The sequence below is a fragment of the Fukomys damarensis genome, unplaced genomic scaffold (assembly GCF_012274545.1).
Source record: "Fukomys damarensis isolate Sample0158 unplaced genomic scaffold, DMR_v1.0_HiC HiC_scaffold_25, whole genome shotgun sequence".
NCBI lineage: Eukaryota > Metazoa > Chordata > Mammalia > Rodentia > Bathyergidae > Fukomys > Fukomys damarensis.
Window position 1 is genome coordinate 19,608,249 of NW_022900937.1, and position 17,193 is coordinate 19,625,441.

The 17,193-nt window shown below is 48.4% G+C and overlaps 1 protein-coding gene and 1 long non-coding RNA gene across 7 annotated transcripts in view; one reads left to right on the forward strand and one right to left on the reverse strand.

Moving 5' to 3' along the window:
- LOC104875622 overlaps positions 1–17,193 on the forward strand; it is a 30,189-nt gene that overhangs the window by 12,711 nt on the left and 285 nt on the right. The window lies entirely within an intron of this gene.
- Anp32a (acidic nuclear phosphoprotein 32 family member A) overlaps positions 11,841–17,193 on the reverse strand; it is a 111,448-nt gene continuing 106,095 nt past the window's right edge. For 2 of the 4 annotated variants that reach the window (XM_010643310.2, XM_010643309.2), the window contains exons 5-8: positions 16,855–17,053; positions 15,456–15,553; positions 13,272–13,335; positions 11,841–13,022 (exon numbers count right to left, since the gene is read on the reverse strand). In XM_010643310.2, the coding sequence (XP_010641612.1) occupies positions 12,961–13,022; positions 13,272–13,335; positions 15,456–15,553; positions 16,855–17,053 (423 nt within the window). In that variant the 3' untranslated portion in view covers positions 11,841–12,960. The remainder of the gene's footprint in view (positions 13,023–13,271; positions 13,336–15,455; positions 15,554–16,854; positions 17,054–17,193) is intronic. The other 2 variants (XM_010643311.2, XM_010643312.3) reach the window with 2 other exon arrangements.

A 17,193-nucleotide genomic window follows, 5' to 3' on the forward strand; every position in this document is an offset into this window, starting at 1 on the left:
AAGTCTCCTTGCTCCAAAATGGTAGGAAAAAGGATGTGAACAGTGAAGTTAAAGAAGAAATACAGGAGCTGAGGGTACAGCCCAGTGGTAGAATATGTGCCCCAGATCCTTGAAAAGAAAAATCACTAATCAGAATTTAGAAAAAGAAATGCTTCACTTTAACCATATCCAAAGGAATACGAATTTACACTGTAACATGACACAATCTTCCCTCTATGGAACTGGCAAAAAAATAAAAACTAAATTTTAAAAATATCCCCAAATGGCCAAGCTGCTGGAAAAGAAACACTCTGCTATATTACATAGGGTATGCAAATTGGTATCATCTTTCTGGAAAATAATTTGCTAGTATTAAATGCTTTAAAAGTTCCTAACCTCTGACCCAGTAAGGCAAATTGAAGGAATTTATCTGAAGGAGAACTCACCACGAGGTCTATGCTGTACGCACAGTTACGAAAACCCCAGCTTTGTTAGTGATCAAAAAACTTGGAGACAAGCCAACATCTAACAATAGCGAGTGATTAAACAGTTTATAGAGAGAGCATACTTACAGTGAGCATACTGCTATCTAAAAATTGTGTTTTTGAGGAATATTTAATAGCGGAAATGTTTGAGATGTTTGCGTTTTAAAAAGAAATACACTAATATGTCAGTAAGTAGTTTTCAGTGAGTCATGACTACAGGCAAAAATTTTGTTTCTATTTCTCTGCAATTTCAGCATCTTTATGATGAGTTTTGTCTCTTATTTTGGTAATACAAAAAATTCTGTTAAAGCATTCTGGTTGACTATAAAAATGCAAAGCTAATGTTTTAGGTGATTAAAAAATTGGCCACAGTCTTAGTTCTGTAATATCCTTAAATTTTGCATGTTATCTTAACACCATCATTTCATCATGAAATTTTTCATACAGAAAACCTGAAAATATTACCACATAGATTCTATAACTAGCATTTTCTGTATTTACTTTATCACACATATATTAATCCATCTCATTTTTATGCATTTCTAAATGAATTCCAGAAATCAGCACTCTTTATCTCTAAATGTTTAGCATACATCTCATTAGCTGCGGTTCAATATTTATTTGTGTTTCTGTATTTCTTTAGTTTTACATAGTAAAATGCGCAAATGTAAAGTGCTTGGTGAATTTTGATAAAAGTATACACATATGTAACCCGTACTCCAGTTAGGGTACAGAATAATTCCATCGCCTCAGGTAGGACCCTCGTGACCCTTTCCAATCCATCCCCCTTCCAATTCTCAGAGGCAAAGCAGTGTTTGAGTTCTATCACTGTGCATCAGTTCTGCCTGTCATTAAATGTCACACAGAGTACTGGGGATATAGCTCCGTGGCAGAGCACATGCAGGGCCCTGGCTTCTGACCCCACTGCCACCAAAATTGTTTTTTCATTTGAATGGAATCTAATGGTACACACTCTTTTGAGCCTGGCATGATTTTGCTCAGCATGTTTGTTTTTTGTTTGTCTGTTGTGTTACTACAGATTGAATCTAGAGCCTCTCTCGAATGCTAGGCAAGTGTTCTACCAGTAAGCTACAGCCCCATTTAAACATTTTTAATTTGAGGGCCAGGGATTTAGCTCAGTGGTACCATGCCTGGCTCACAAGTACAAGGTTTGCACTGAGTTTGATCCCTGTACCAGAAAAAAAAAAATTTTTTTTAAATTTGAGACAGTGGTTCACTTAATTGCCCAGGTTGGCTTTGATCTTGTGACCCTCCTGCCTCAGTGTCCTGAGCAGCTGGGGTTCCAGGTGTGCACCTCTATGCCCAGTTTAGCATGATTTTTTTGAGATCTTCCTGACTGCTTATGCTTATCAGGAATTTGTTTATTATTATCATTGGGTAGCATTCCATTGTATGGACATACCACAATTTGTTTTTTTCACTCACCTGGTTTTGAACATTTGGGTTGTTTCCAATTTAGGGCTATATAAACAAAGCTGTTGTAAATATTAATGCACAAGTCTTTTTGTGAGGATACTGCACTTTCATTAGGTAAATAGGCAGTCATGGAATTGAGTGATCAGAGGGTAGGTATAGAATTATAAAATTAAGAGAAGTTAGCAGAACTTTTCCCTAAGAGGTGCTAGTATTTCATACACCCTTCAGCTACCCTCTGGAGTGAGTTTAGTCTGTGTTGCTCTGGTAACTAATGATGGCAGGCACTTTCCCACATGCCAGTTGACCACTTGTATCTTCTTTTGTAAAATGGTCTGCTTAAATATTTTACTATTTTTTTTTTTTTCTGTTGTCAGGGATCAAACTCAGGACCTTGTGCTTGCCAGGCAGGCGTGGTGCCACTGAGCTAAATCCCCAGCCCTATTTTGCTCATTTTTGAGCTGTGTTTTTATTCTTATTGAATTGTAGAATATTAACTTTTCATATAACAAGAAACAACTTTATGTACTGTTATTTATATGCTAATTGCTTCTTTTCTGCTCTTTTTAATAAACATTATATCATAACACCCCCTACCCCCCTTTTTCTTCCTTCAAGAAACCCGTGCATTATAAAGTGTCATAAAGCCAGGGATTTAGCTCAGTGGTGACGCCGCCTGCCTTGCAAGGGCAAAGTCCTGAGTTCGATCACTGGTACCAAAAAAAAAAAAAAAAGGCTAAAGTGTCATAAGCCTCTTCCTATCTTGATACTCTAAGAATGAACATTTTTTGATCACTGCTGATCAAATTGGACAGAATTTAGTTTGTCACTATAAATCTCAAGGAGACATCTCAAGTCCAGATCATACTTCACTCTTCCATCTTGAAACAGAGTAAGTCTCCCTAAACTTGCAGTCCTACCTGATAGCCACGTTGTAGTCAGGGTTTTGGCAAGGGAATACATTAAACACAGGACACATAATTTATAGGATTATTTTATGATAACCACCCAAAAAGTCAAATGCAAAGGAGTGCAAGAGATTAACTACACACTAGGAGCCTAAAGAATTTAACCGAAAGCCCGAATCCCAGCAGCGTCCCACACGAGTCCAGCTAAAGGCTAGAGTCCAAGGCAATGTCCCCCCGTGAATCTAGGCAGTGGCCTAGAGCCCACGGCAATGTCTCATGCTTGTATGTATTGCGGATCTGCACTGGGAAGGCACAAAGGCCAGGGGTGGAAGCTAGAAAATCCATGCTGGAGAGATAAAGAGTTTGTACCACCCGCGGAGGGATCTACAGTGTAGCCTGGAAGTGATGCTCACAGTAAAGATCAGCGCTCTGCTGATGAGAACAGCGGCCATTCCTCCTGACAGCAAGGCCCCGAGCTCCTCCTCCATTGAGAACAGCCAAATTCACATTAGGAAAACCACCTGCAGCAATCTTCTCCTAGAAAATCAACAGGCCGTGATCTTCCCCTCCAGTTCTCTTTTTAGGGCTATTGGTAACAATCCCTGCCCAGCCAAGCTGATTCTGTTCACCTGGGGATTACAAGTTGACCATTAGTTAATCCACTACAATCTACCCCTGGTCAATTTGAGAAGCAGACACATTTCCTTAAACCATAGTCTACTGTGGTGGATTTGTGAAAAGATAACATATCTTGATCTCTTCAGATTTACATTAATACAACAATTCTCATTGCACTTATTTCCACATTATGGTTTCAAATTTTAAAACTCTTTGGGTTTCCTTTATCTACATGATTTAACACTTAAAAACGGTCTTACATACATCAGCATGCACTACATTAAAATCATAATAGAGAGCTATTAAAATCACAGTCCTTGCTTCCCATTAACTTTGATAATAGGTGTGGCAACACTGAAAGACATCCCAGGGAATCTCCTGCATCCCCAGTACATTCTTGCCTTCTGGTCAAAGACCTGGCAGGGATGATAAACAGGCTGGGCAGAGCAAACACGACATGGCTCGGAAGGCAGCAAAGGCAACAAGAGAGTTTTTTTATCTTACTCAGAATACTGGGAATAGGGCAGTGCCAGACTAGTCACCCCCATGTGGTAGTTTAGTAATCACATGCTCTTAACTCCAGCATCACACATTGCAGATTCAGCCACCTCTGAAAAGGAAAGCCCACCTCATCCACATGAGGCTTTGGGATCCTCCAGCTAAACACGAACCATAAGCACACACTACAACAGGTGGTGTGGTGGCCAATACCTGCTTGCTCACTGTCTCTTGTGTTGTGGTCCATTGCCCTAAAAACTGGTCTACAGGGAAGAGACCAGTTCCATATGTCAGCAGAACCACCGGTCCATTCTCTTGTTCAAGATCCCCAACCGTGAAGCCTCCATACTTCTGCTCTCCTCTGCTTTCTTTTTTATTTTTAGTTTGCTTTTTTGAGACAGGATCCCTTTATGTAGTTCAAGCTGGCCTTGATATCACTATGTAGCCCAGGCTGGCCTTGAACTCCTAGAGATCCTTCTGCTTTGGCAGTTGGAGGGTTGCTTGTCCTGCCCCCCAGTGGCCCCACATCCTGCCTGATGATCCCATCACACTCTTCCTGATGATCCCTGTCTCTGCTCGGTGACCCCTCTTCCCCACAGGCTTTTCACTGGGAGGCTGCAGGGAAGGCTGTCCCCGTCTTGTGCCCCGGAGCCTGGAACTGGAGAACCATTCCTGTTCCCCTCCTCTGCTTCCTGATTTCCCCCATCCCTCCTCCAGAGAGGTGTGACTGTGTCATTCTTGCTGCTACCTGTCGTCTGTTCACCAATGCCTTGGCCTGTCAGTCTTGCAAGCTCCTTGTCTCCAGGGAAGACCCGCTTCTCTCCCCACAAGACAGCCATCCCACAGCCATATTCTTGAGCATCCTGCTTTGGACGTCTCTACTGCCTCACTGCTGCCCCCTCCACCCAGCTCCCCCACCCTGATGCTCCCACCCACAGCCTGCATCCAGTAGTTTTCCAGTATGTGGTCCTCTCCCGCATCCATACTGTCAGTCCTGTTCTCCCCACCTCTGCACCAGCTTAGACTTCCTGGTTCATCCTACAACCTCCTGAAAGCCCTTCCTTCCTCATCCCACCCTTTGTTCATTGCCATCTTCGGCCGAGTAAGTCCACCTGCCTACCCTCTTGGTGTAGCTCTCAGGCAGCTGAACCATGCTGACCTCCCCTAAACCCATACTTGGTGTTCTCAAGCAAATGGCATCCAGCCCTCCCACACCCCCCGCTCCCCAGAACAACTGCCAGCTGTCTCCCAGCCCCTACTCCCACTCTGTCCTCCACTGTCCGCACCTCTCACTCGTGACCTGCCTCACATTTTCTTCAAAAGCCAACTGGACCTCTCCCTTGTACCCTACAGCAACTCTACCCACCCACGTGTGTCTCTAGCCTTTCTCTTCCTCTCTAGCTACAGACAGGAAGTGTCCTGCCTCTACCGCATACCGAGCGTCTATTTAAGTACCAGACCCCAGGCCTCTGTATCTCGCCAGGCTTCTCCCCGTCTCCCCTCTGCCATCCATCACTCCCGGTCTGCAGGATCAGGCCTGTGGCATCCATCCGCTCTGTGTCTTCTGACACTTGGGGAGGCCGCTGCTTGGAGGGCTGACTTGTCTGATCTCTCCTGCTGCAGATGGCCCGTTACACAGGCCTCCCTGCTCCAGCCCGAAATGGCAGCACCAGCCAGGCTACCTCTTCTGTCCAGCACCATTAGGAGCTCCCGTTGGTCCTTGAAAACATCCGGTGTCCACCTCACCAGAAGCAGAGATCCGTTCTCCCCACTCCTGAGGTTCAAAGCGTTTTTAGTGTACGACATCTGTTCCCAGGGACGATGGAGAGACGTTTCTGTCACAGGCATGGAAGGCGGGAGAACTGCAGAGAGGAGTGGGAGGACCGTGCTGGGCCCGAGCGTGAGAATCTTGAGAAAAGGCGTGAAGTCAGCCAAGCCGAGATTGGGGGGATGAATCTCGCTTCAGTGAGCTGTGGGCTGCATGGGCCCTGAAAACTGAGGCAGTGCCTCCAAACTCCAGCCCAGGAAGCTATGGTTCTAAGCCCCGCTTGTGCCAGTCTCTGAACCTCAGTTTCCTTGCCTGGAAAGTGGGAGAATTCTGTTGTGTGGTGAAATAAGGTCACGTGTAAGGCTCCAGACACACGACAGTCACACGGTACAGATCGGTTTCAGCTCTACTCCCTTCGGCCCTGCTGGATTCCTTAGCGTCTGTGAGCGGGTGTAGACCTGGCTATCAGGCTACGCATCCAGGCCTCCAAAAGCCATTTTGCTAATTCCTGACCTGAGTGCTCCTGCCTCAGCAGACAGCCCATTTCTCTTGCATTGACCCTTGTCCCTGTCATCACAGTGCCTTGGCAGGGGAGGCCAAATTCTTGCGCAAATGGATCTAACCAGAGGCTTCCGGCAGTGAGGGAAACAGCCCAACAAACTTTCTGCTAGGACTGTCAGAAGTTGTTTAGTCTTCCCTGGTCTTTTTAAAGGACAGAAAAGGGTTTGTCAGCAATGGTAACCCAGCGAGTGTTTCAGAACAAGGATGGGAACTCAGGTCTCCGACTCCTTAGCCCGGCCATGCTGGAAGATGATGTCTAAGGCCACCGGCAAGATTGGGGTCTTCCCAGAGGGAAAGCCATGCCTTTTTATGACCAAGAACTAAGCTCGAGATCTGTGTTGTTCTGTGGTGGTTGATACAAAGAGCACATTTTACTGTATGTAAATCTTAAAAAGCAAAGGGGGAAATCTTTTCATATTGATTATCTTTTGTCTTCTTCCTTTCTTTTTTTACAGTACTGGGTTTGAACCCAGAGCCTCAAGCATGAACTCTTAACACTGTGCTACTCTAAACCTACAACTGCTGTTATTCTTTTTCTTTTTTCTTTTCTTCATTTATTTTATTCCGAGACAGGTTTGTGGTTTGTTTTTTTGGCGGAACCAGGGATTGAACTCAGGACCTTATGCATGCCTGGCAGGCACAGTGCCACTGAGCTAAATCTCTGGCCCTGAGACAGGGGTTTGCTCTGTGGTTCAGGCTGACCTTGAACTCACTTTGTAGCCCAGGATGGCCTTGGACTTGAGATGTTCTTCCTGTCCCATCCTCCTGAGTGCTGGGACTACAGGTGTGCGCCACCTTGCCTCACTTCTATTTTTCTTCTAAGAGATGGAATCTTGGTATATTGTCCTGCTGGCCTTGAACTCCCAATCTCCCTGCCTCAGCCTCCCAACTAGCTGGGATTACAGATCTTCCACACCACACCCAATTTAGGTTATTTTTATTCCCAAGTGGCATTTAGAACTTTGCTTCCTCCTTGTCCCAGAAAATATTTGAGTCCTTAGATTTTACCATACAATTACCATTATTTATTTATTTTTTGCAGTACCAGGGATTGAACTCAGGACGCTGTACTTGCTAGGCAGGTGTGGTGCCGCTGAACTACATCCCCAGCCCTACCGTTGTTTTCTGAGATAATAGTTTCTGCTTTCCACTCTGCACTGCTGGTTTCCAGCATCACAGCCTATAAAACAATAGCTGCTATCATTTCTTTTCTACAAGGGGTGTGGAAGTCGGCTGGGTGCAGCTCACTGGCAGAGTGCTTGCCTAGCCTAGCTGTCCTCAACTTTAAATGTGTGTGACCATATAGCCTCCTCTTTGGGCTGTTGTGGGTATTGAGTTTAAGGCCCCATTTCCCATTCTTCCCTCAGGAGAATCCTCTGAATGTTAATTAAACAAAACAAAAGAAAGCAAAACAGGGGCCCAGGCCTGGAGTTATGACAAGTCCCAGGGATTCTTGTCAGGGAATTCTGGGAAAGAGGAGCTTCATTTTTATATGGCTTATACTTTGTGTCAGGCACTGGCAAGCTAGTGTTTACCAGGCACTTACAGGTGTTCATGTTTGGAATGAGGATAGTGATGACCACCAAATACGAACCTCTGAGTTAAATCCATGGCCCCCAAATAGGGTTATAATGGGCACCACACAGAATGATGTCTAGTGACCAGCAACAGTTGTTTTTGTTGTTGTTGTTTTTGAGACAGGGTCTCCCTGTGTAATTTAGGCTGGTCCTGAAATCACTGTGTAGCCCAGGCTGGCCTTGAACTCACAGAAATCCTCCTTCCTCAGCCGCCTGAGTGCTTGGATGACAGATGTGTGCCGCCATACCTGGCTCAATAGTCAATTCTTATACATATTAGGGTCAGCACCTCTGGCCAGCGAGAGCCTGGCTGGCCATTTTCCCAGCTCCAGCTGCAGTGGTGAGCAGGCTTCCTTTAGGCAGGGTGCTCAGGAGCCCTGACAGGAAGATTCTCATTTTCCAGGTCCCAAGGAGCCATATGAGCTCCAGTCTCTCTTTGTACGATTGTGTTGGCCAGTGTGTGGAGCACGCTGGTTGTCCAGACTGAATCACTGAGTCACCAGCAGACTGTAGGAACTGCATGGGGAACAGGTGAGCTAGCAGAGTAGGGCGTGGCAAACTGGCTGGGGTGGGTGTGGCCTGTTGAAGGCGCATCCCTGACACGTGCAGAACAGTGCCCAGAGCTCTGGGGGCCAATAGGATGACCTGGACCTGAAGTCAGCCTGAGGCTCGGTCCCAGCACCTCTCAGGATCCTATGTAGTTCTTTTGGGTTTCCTTGAGATTTGTAAAATGTAAAGAGCACACCTACACGATGGAGAGCTTGCTATCGTGACTTTCCATGATAGCCCACGCTGTTTCCCAGATGCAATGTGTACTTTTATTTTTCCTTTTACCTTCTTTTTTCTCTTTACTCAGCCCAAGCTTGCTCTGTAGAGCCAGTTTCTCCCCTGCTCTTTACTTTTACTTTCTCCAATAAACTTGGCCACTGCTTTTTTCTCATTTTATTCAATTCTTTGTTCGAGATGAGAAGAACCTGGAAACTCCAAGGGGAAAGATGAACAATCCAGAGCCTGGTACCGTTTAGTTGTCGAGCCACTTTTAGTAGCAGGCTGCCTGGTAACAATGGAGTCCATCCGACTTTAGGCATGGAGAATGGCTCCCTTCCACTAGGGTCCTTCTAGGCGTCCACAGGTGATGTTGCCACACAGGAGGAACTGATGGGTACCTGGCAGGTGACCCACAGAAGATCCCTACTTGAACTCCCTCAGTCCTAGTGAGTGGTGGACAGATGTCCCATTGTTTGGCTCCCACCTGACCTCAGCTGGCACTTCGGTGGCCACCTGGAGGCTCTGCCAGCCTTGGAGCTGTCCCTGTCTGCCCAGCCACGTCCAGCCCTCTCCCTCTGGACACAGGGGGTGTCCTCTCTGGATGCAGGGATATCTGGCTGCTGTTATCCAGCGCTGTTTCATAGAGACCTGTGGTGGGCACCCTTCCAGCCACCAACAGTGGGTCTCTAAACCAGGATAAAAACAGCCTTTGCCAGTCAGCGAATGAGACAAACGGAATGGCTCAGCCGTGCCCCCATGTGCTGGCCACTGCAAACAGGGGACAAGGACCAGGAGACAGGGTCCCAGGCTGGCCTTGAACTTGTGGTAATCCTGCTTCAGCCTCCCAGGTGCTGGAGTTAGGGGCTCAGGACCATGGCAGGAGACCTGCGGAAGCCCTGACAGGAGTTCTGGGTCCCAGGTGTGGCTCTGTCACTCCTTTGCTGTGACCTTGGCCACATGCTATCTCTGGGTCTTGTTTTCTCATTTGTCAAATAAGGGAGTTGGATCGTCGATTTCTTTATTTCCTGAAAGTTTTATTTGCATTTGTCTTACGCTGACGTTATTCCCAGGCTGTAAGGATTTGTTTCTTCTGGGCATCTCCTCTCTGTTTAGGAACAGTTTCTCCCTTTTCGCCGAAGGTCCTCTCGCTATGGCAGGGGGAGCTCACATGGGGTTAATCTGACCAGAGAATCTACATCTAAACCCTGAAGTTTTGTGTTACTCTGGGTTTTGGTTTGTTTGTTTTTGTTTTGGAGACAGGGCCTTGCTAACGTAGCCCAGGGTGGCCTCAGACTCGCCATTCTCCCACTTTAGCTTCCCAAGTACCTGGGGTTACAGTGCCTGCTGCACACTGTTTCTCTAGTGACGTCTTTCAGGTGGCACATGCCGTCATCAGCACTGTGGGAGGCTGGAACAGGATTGCAAATTCAAGCAAATTCAGCCTGGGCAACTTAGCGATTTTAGGATGCCCTGTCTCAAAACGAAAAAAAAAAAGAGCTGAGGATGCAGTGTAGTGCGAAGGTCCTGGGTTTAATTCCAGTATTGCCAAAGGGAGGGGGTTTAAAAGGTGACATCTTTCAGATATGCACATCCTTGATGGCCTGGGTAGCTTCCCAGCCGTCCTTAGCATGAACACAAGGATTTGGAACTTGATTTGCATGATTCTGAGGTTTCAGTCACCTCTGGCCACTTAGCGAAAGAGGATGTGCTGGGTGGTTTCTAAGGACTCTGCTGGCAGGGTGGCAAAGCCTCCCTCCCCAGAGCCAAGGCCGAGGACCACAGCCCCACTGCATGGGCAGCCACTGGTCAAGGGCAGGCAGCAGGGGGCAAGCAGGGTAAGGAAAAGATAGCAGGCGCCGACCAGATACACCTGGCTAGCTTCTCGTGGCCACATGGCCTTGGTGAGTCACCACGGGCCATCTGCGTAGCAAGGTGACAGGGCCTCCAAGGTGCTAAGAATCAGTGGTTAGGGAGACGCCGCACCCAAGCCTGGGCCAGGCACATGCAGGGGCTTGATAAAGATCTGCTTCTCCTTGCCATTCTTCACTAGGTTTGACGGATATGGCCCAGCAGACCCAGGGATCCCCTTCTTCCTCCAAACCTCAGTCTCTCTATCTGTAAAATGGGCTTCGGGCATCCTTCTCAAAGTTGATGCGAGTGGTGCGGTATACAATCAGCGCCACCTGTGGTGGTCGCCCACTTCATCTTGCATTTGTGAATATTCACTTTCATATCTGTGGGGGTCATTTGGTCCCAAAAGCTCTCGTGGAGGAAGTGAGGACCGGCCAGTTGGTCTCTCAGTTTCACCCAGCTCTGAGAGGAGGAGAACAAGCCTGCCTGGCTTCTCAGTCCTGTGCCTGGCCTAGGAGGCCACCTCCTGTCCTAGACCTGAGGTTCTAGGCAGGGTGCCCCAAAGAGCAGGACACTGCTGCAGGTGGAGTAGGCCACAGGTGCTCTTGATTGCTGGGGTCACAGTGACCATAAGACAGAGTAAACTAGGGGCTGGCCTTGGGGTTCGAGGCTGTAAAGGCAGAGAGTGAATAGTGTGTCTGTATAGTCAAGGTTAGTAAGTTGATACAAACACTCTGGGGACCAGGGGGGACCTTGTACTTGAGACTTTTAAGGGAACTTGTGCTCCACTGTCCTCCTAAGGGTTTCTACTGAGAGCACAACAGAAAGTATGACCAAGGACCTGCCTGTCAGGTAGATAGGAAACGTCTACCGCATGGTTTCCGAGCAAGTCAGAGTACAGTTGACAGACTTCTGTGCAGCTATTTAAGATCTATGTGTTTGCCAACTATGCTGAAGTAGAGAAATGATCATGTTAAGTTAAAAGAGTAACAAAATACAACACCATATGTAAATCTCAGGGTTTGTGAAAAAATTTGTTTTATATTCCTGAGTTTAAGCATACATTCTTTTTACAGTATGGAAAAAACCAAACAACGAAAGAGATTCAAACAAGGTTCTAGGCTTGGCCTGACGTTTCTTGCTGATAGTTTTGTTGCTTTTGTGTAAAGTTTTAAAATGTACCTTTGAATGAAAATAACCCCACCAAGTCTTGCCTCGCAACCAGAAGTATCCTAATTTACTGTCAGGTTATGTATTTTCTAAAACTTGCATCAGGCAAAAATAAAGTTCCTTCTTCAGCTAGCAGGTTGTCAGGAACACATCCCAGAACAATGACGGGCCTGTTGGACTCAAAGAAGCCATCCCCCAAAAATTGTATAAAAAGATTTATTGAAATTTATCAATGACAAACAGACATAAAACTCAAAGTTTGGCTTTTCTGAGGGGCAGGAGAAAAACCAGTGCAGATGATCTTTTATACAGATGAAACACGGGTTGGGAGGTAACACATCACTTCTAAAGCGATCCAGGAGAGGGACACAGATGCAAACCTGTACATTCACTAGGGATTCGCAGTCATTTCGATCTCCACTAGGTAAGAAAATACAATTCTGCGTTAGTTTTTCCGTGCTCGGGTGTGTGAAAAAAAAACCCAGCCGACATGCAGCGACATTTCCCTCGTGCTTAGGTTTGTAAAAATGTTCTAAGCCCGAGAGTACACGTGGAAGAATTCTCCTGTCATTTTTGTAAAACAAAGTGTCTAATATTTTACAGAACCAGATAGGACAGTTTTTTTTTTTTAAAGAGGTTGAAGTTTGAGGGTTTATTTCTCCTAATTATCATTCGCAAACCCCTTTTATTTGAAACTGTTAAGCCTGCCGTTTTCAACTCCCAAGAGTAACATCGGAATCCTCTTTGTAGAGAGAAGCCCACCACCACCTGTGAAGGGAAAAGGGATGAGAGACGGGAATATCCCCAGACCAGTGCCACAACACGCCTTCAGGTTGCTGTTTACAAACCAGGGCGTCAGATGCCTCTAGCAGGCCAAGAAAAGCAGAAATCACGTGAACCAAAGCAAGAGTTAGAGGGGCTGGCTCTCAGCCCCTCCTGGGCTTTGAGTAACCAGAATGAGGCCAGCCCAGGCCTTCCAGCCACTTCCGGGAACGTGGGACATACCAGGAAATACAAGAGACCCGCAAGCCATCCTCTTTGAGAGTGAGGGACAAATGCTCACTTGGTGTGTACTCAGCTATTTTGCATTTACAGGGACAAAAATCAGACACAAAGAAAAAGGAGGGGAAAAAAAATGAGTGGCAGTAAAAATAGTATTTTATTCCACCCCCCCACCCTCCCTCCCCCCCAACCCCCAGTACACTTTTCCCCTCTCGTTCCCACAGCAACGTTACAATCAGAAAAAAATAAGTTTCGGGGGGCAGGAATTGGAGGGGGGAGGGGATACGGGTAAAAACAGTCAAATCACAATAGGAATTTTCTTTCAAAATAGGTGATTCCACTTAATCATCGTCTTCTCCCTCATCTTCCGGTTCTCGTTTTCGCTTCTGACCCTGTTCTTCCTCTATAGGAGGAAGGAAAAGAAAGGCGTTTCAGTTATGCACCCATCCATCCCACCTGTCACTCACCCCTGCTCCAGAAACCAAAGACCACACGTAAGAGAAGCTCTGCCATCTTGGAAATTGAGGCACAGAGGCATCTAGGGCCCCAGATGGGCATCTGCCCACTGCCAGGAGCCTCTGAGCCCAAGCTGGCTAATGTCAAAGTGAAGGGGCCAGGCCACTACCAGCAGAGAACAAAAAGGCTGCCATACCACCGGCTTCTTCTTCATCTTCCTCGTCATCGACTTCCCCATCGTTGTAGCCTTCTTCATCCTCCTAGGAGAAAAGATGGGTCCCACAGGTTAGAAATGTTGCTGGTCCGGGGATGTGTCATCTCCACCCCTTCAAAGCCCCAGCCAAGGCCTGCCACTCCGGATGCAGAGTACAAATTCTTTACCTGTCTGAATCAAGGACCCGTTTGGGAATCTGCAGAAAGGCTGAGCTCCTTCCCCAGAAACTACCATATCGCATAGGACAGGGGACACATGCACGTGGTTTCAGGGAGCTGTGGATCCCCATCCCCTGAGGTTGGGATCCTTGACGCCACATCCCCAGAGGTCTGGCAACCTGCAGTCTGTGTGCTCTGAGGACAGCAGGTCCAAGCGGACTCCCTGCCCTGGAAACCACACAGGCTTTCCTCATCTGCCCAGCCTAGCTCTGGCTTCAAGGGAAGAAAGCCCAGCTTTGGCAAAGCCAGTCCAGCTCCACCCTCTGCCTTTTCTTGTCTCCAAAGCCTGAATCCTCCAGGGGGCAGGGAGACCCCACCACCACTTTATCCCCACTGGTTTGAGAGTCAGCCACAGGGCGACTTCACTCTCCACCCTTGCTTTCTACTGCTGGAAGTTTTAAGAGAATTGGGGGAGTTGCAGGGTGTGGCAGCGCACGCCTGTAATCCCAGCATTCCTGAGGCTGAGGCAGGAGGATCGCCATGAAGAGGCCAGCCTGGGCTGCATAGTGAGATCCTGCCTGAATACAAAACAAACCAAAAAAACAAAAACAAAAGAAAAACCAAAAACCCCACCAAACAAAAACAGAACTGGCAGGGCCAGACTTCTTTCAGTCACAGGAAACACCCTCCCCTAACGTCATCGAGTGGTCCCTCCCTGCCTGTGCTGTCCGCTGAGGCTGTTGTGTGGAAGCTGGAAATATGCAGATGGTCAAGGAGATTACAAAACACAAAACAAAACCCAAGTACTAGGCTCTTGAGACAGGAAGGGCAGACACAATCTACCAGCCCAAAAGGCTTGCTCCCCTAGCCCAGAGGGACCTATTCTCTTAAATTTTTATTTTTAAAAAGCTCACACATAGTTTTCAACCAGAATGAGCCTATCTGCCTGGACAGAGGGAGCAGAGAAACCACACAGGAGATGGGAGCCCAGCGTGACTTGGTGGCTTCTCCCCAGATCCTGCTCTTCTTTGCCATCTGGGTCACCCTGGCTGTGAGGCCTGAGCCATCTCTGCATTCTCAAGAGAGGCAGGCAAGAAATGAGCAGGAGCAATGGCTGTGGTGGGGACTGCAGGCACCTGGTCCTTGCCACTGTCACCTAAATCTCTCCAAGTCCGCCTTCTGTTAGCAGTAGGAGTTGACTGGGAGAGCCGGGAGTGGTGGCGTATACCGTATCCCTATAGTCCCAGCACTTAAGAGGCCGAGACCGGAGAATCTGAGAGTTCAAGGCCAGCCTGAACTCACTGTGTTAGTTCACCTTCTCCAAACACAAAACAAAAACAAAGAGTTGACACAGCCTTCCAAACAAGTCACGGAAGACGGTTCTGCAGTGGAGACTGGGACCGTCCCAACCTCAGGCGCAGAATGTGGTACAGCGGAAGGGGGGTGTGAGCGGCCACACTACAGAGTCATGTCCTCAGCATGTCACTTGATTTCATGTTCTGCCCAACCCACCGAGAAAGGTATCTGGATTCCCATTTTACACATGTACAACAGGATCAGAAAGGTCAAGTAACTTGTCCAAGGACACACAGCTAGCAAGGGTTAGAGCTGGGGCTCAGACACTCCATACTTGCTGGGTCCATCCTTAGGGTACTGGGCCAGGCCTGATGTGCTACTTCCTGTGTGCAGGTGACTCTGTGCTTCTGATTTGGGACACAGCAATGCCCTACCTACTACTTATCCCTCCTGCGCTGTCTTTGCTTTTGCCTGGAGAGAGGTTTAAGTGCTCAAGGTCTTAATTACATATAAATGCAAGACAGCAAACACCAGGTACTGGAATCTGGTGTTTCCGAAAGAGCTAATTTCCACACGGAGCTGGGGCCAGGCAGGCGAGTCTGGCCTCAGGAATCTTCTTCCCCAGGGCTGCCTGCAATCCAGTCCCGAGGGTGCCAGGCTGCCAATGGAGGAGCGAGGCGGGAACCCGCCCCGCTGCCGGCCGCCTCCTCACCTCCTCCTCTCCACTCACGTCCTCCTCTTCTCCTTCCTCCTCCTCATCTTCATCCTCCTCATCTTCCACTACCTGAGCATCTTCGTCATATTCTTCCTCTGTGCAGTCAGTGGGGACAAGAACAGAAGGGGTGAGTGAGCTCCCTCCAAAGCACAGGCCCAGCTGGTGGGGTCTGCTGAGTGGGCCCACGACTCCCCAACACCACCTGTGCCTGAGGTCCGAGGGCCGTAAGTAACAAAAGCAGCACTGACCCTACCAGAGCCCTGGGTGACCTGCCCAGCAAGTGCAGATCCCAGAGTCCTGTCCCGCCATGGTGGGGGCCACAGATTAGGCAACAGCTACAGGGCTCAGAGGCTAAGCAGGCACCTCACCCAGAAAGAGCACCTGGCACACAGTCCCCTCACAAAGGCCTTGTTTGGGTGACACAAGGAGTTGGCGGGAGCAGCCAGGGTCTGAAAACTCGACGTGGGGCCAATCTGCACCCAAGACCTCCAGCACGTGCTGAAGCATCATGCCGTACCCTAGAAAGGTGGACTGTTATAATCTGCCATAATAAAAACCTCCACCAAGGGCTGGGGAGTTAGCTCAGTGCTTCAGCGCCTGCCTCGTAAGCCCAAGGACCTGAGTTCGATCCCCAGTATGGTGAAACAAAACCAAACCTCCACCAAGGCCGACAGGATCACTGAATGTCGTGTCAAATACGCCAGTTACACCAAGACATATCATGTAAAGGTGCAAGATCCCAATGATAAATGTAACTGTATTGTTTGCTTTAAATGTACCAATAACCTTAACGGGGGAAATAAATAAAATAAACTCTGCTTTCACTAAGAAAAACAAACACGTCAGTCAAACAATGAAAAGCAAAATCTTGTTCCTGAATGAATCAGGCAGTGCCCCAACCCTGTGTTCCTCTGCAGGGAGGCCACGTATGCTGGGAGCAAGGGACGTGGGAGGACACCAGGAGGGCACCCTCTCCTCCCCCAGCCCAGAAGGCTGGGGCACTGCCTGCCCTGGGTCCTGAGACTGTGGGCTGCAGCCACCAGGGGGCTCCACAGCCCCTCCATTTGATGACCTGGACACCTGGACGAGCAGTGTCCCCAGGCACACCCCACCTTCCACTGTCGCCTCAAGCTCCCTGGGACAGTCTGAGTCTGAGTCCCACTGTTGGGCGACACTGTAGAGCATCACTGCCTGTGAGCACTGGAAAAGGGACAAAAATTGAAGCAATGACAGGTGGTTTCCGAGAGGTTACTAACACAGCTGGAGCACCTCGGGATGTTCCCGGGGCTCACTCACTGTCCTAGGAGGGGAGACCCCAACGGGACCAATTCAGGGAACATGGAAGCCACAGCAGGAAGGGCCCCCTCTCTAAAGCCCAGAGAGCCCGGCCACTCACCGTCCTCATCCTCCTCGTCATCGTCCAGGCCCTCCACATAGCCCTCAGCGTCCGAGTCAGGGGCCTCCTTGTCGTCCCGGTCGTAGCCGTCGAGGTACGTGAGCTGAGGGAGGAGCTTGAACACGTTTTCTCGGTAGTCATTCAGATTGGTCACCTCGCAGTTGAAAAGGTCTAAGCTCTTGAGGTTCTCTAACTTCTTCTGCAGATGGAAACCGGAAGTAAACAGTGAGAGCAAGTGGTGACATTGGGGTGGGAGACCCGCCTGGGGCCCTCTTGGGGCTTGAGCCAAAAGCCCTGCTGTGATGAATGAGCCCAGGAACCAAAAAGGTGACGTGAACT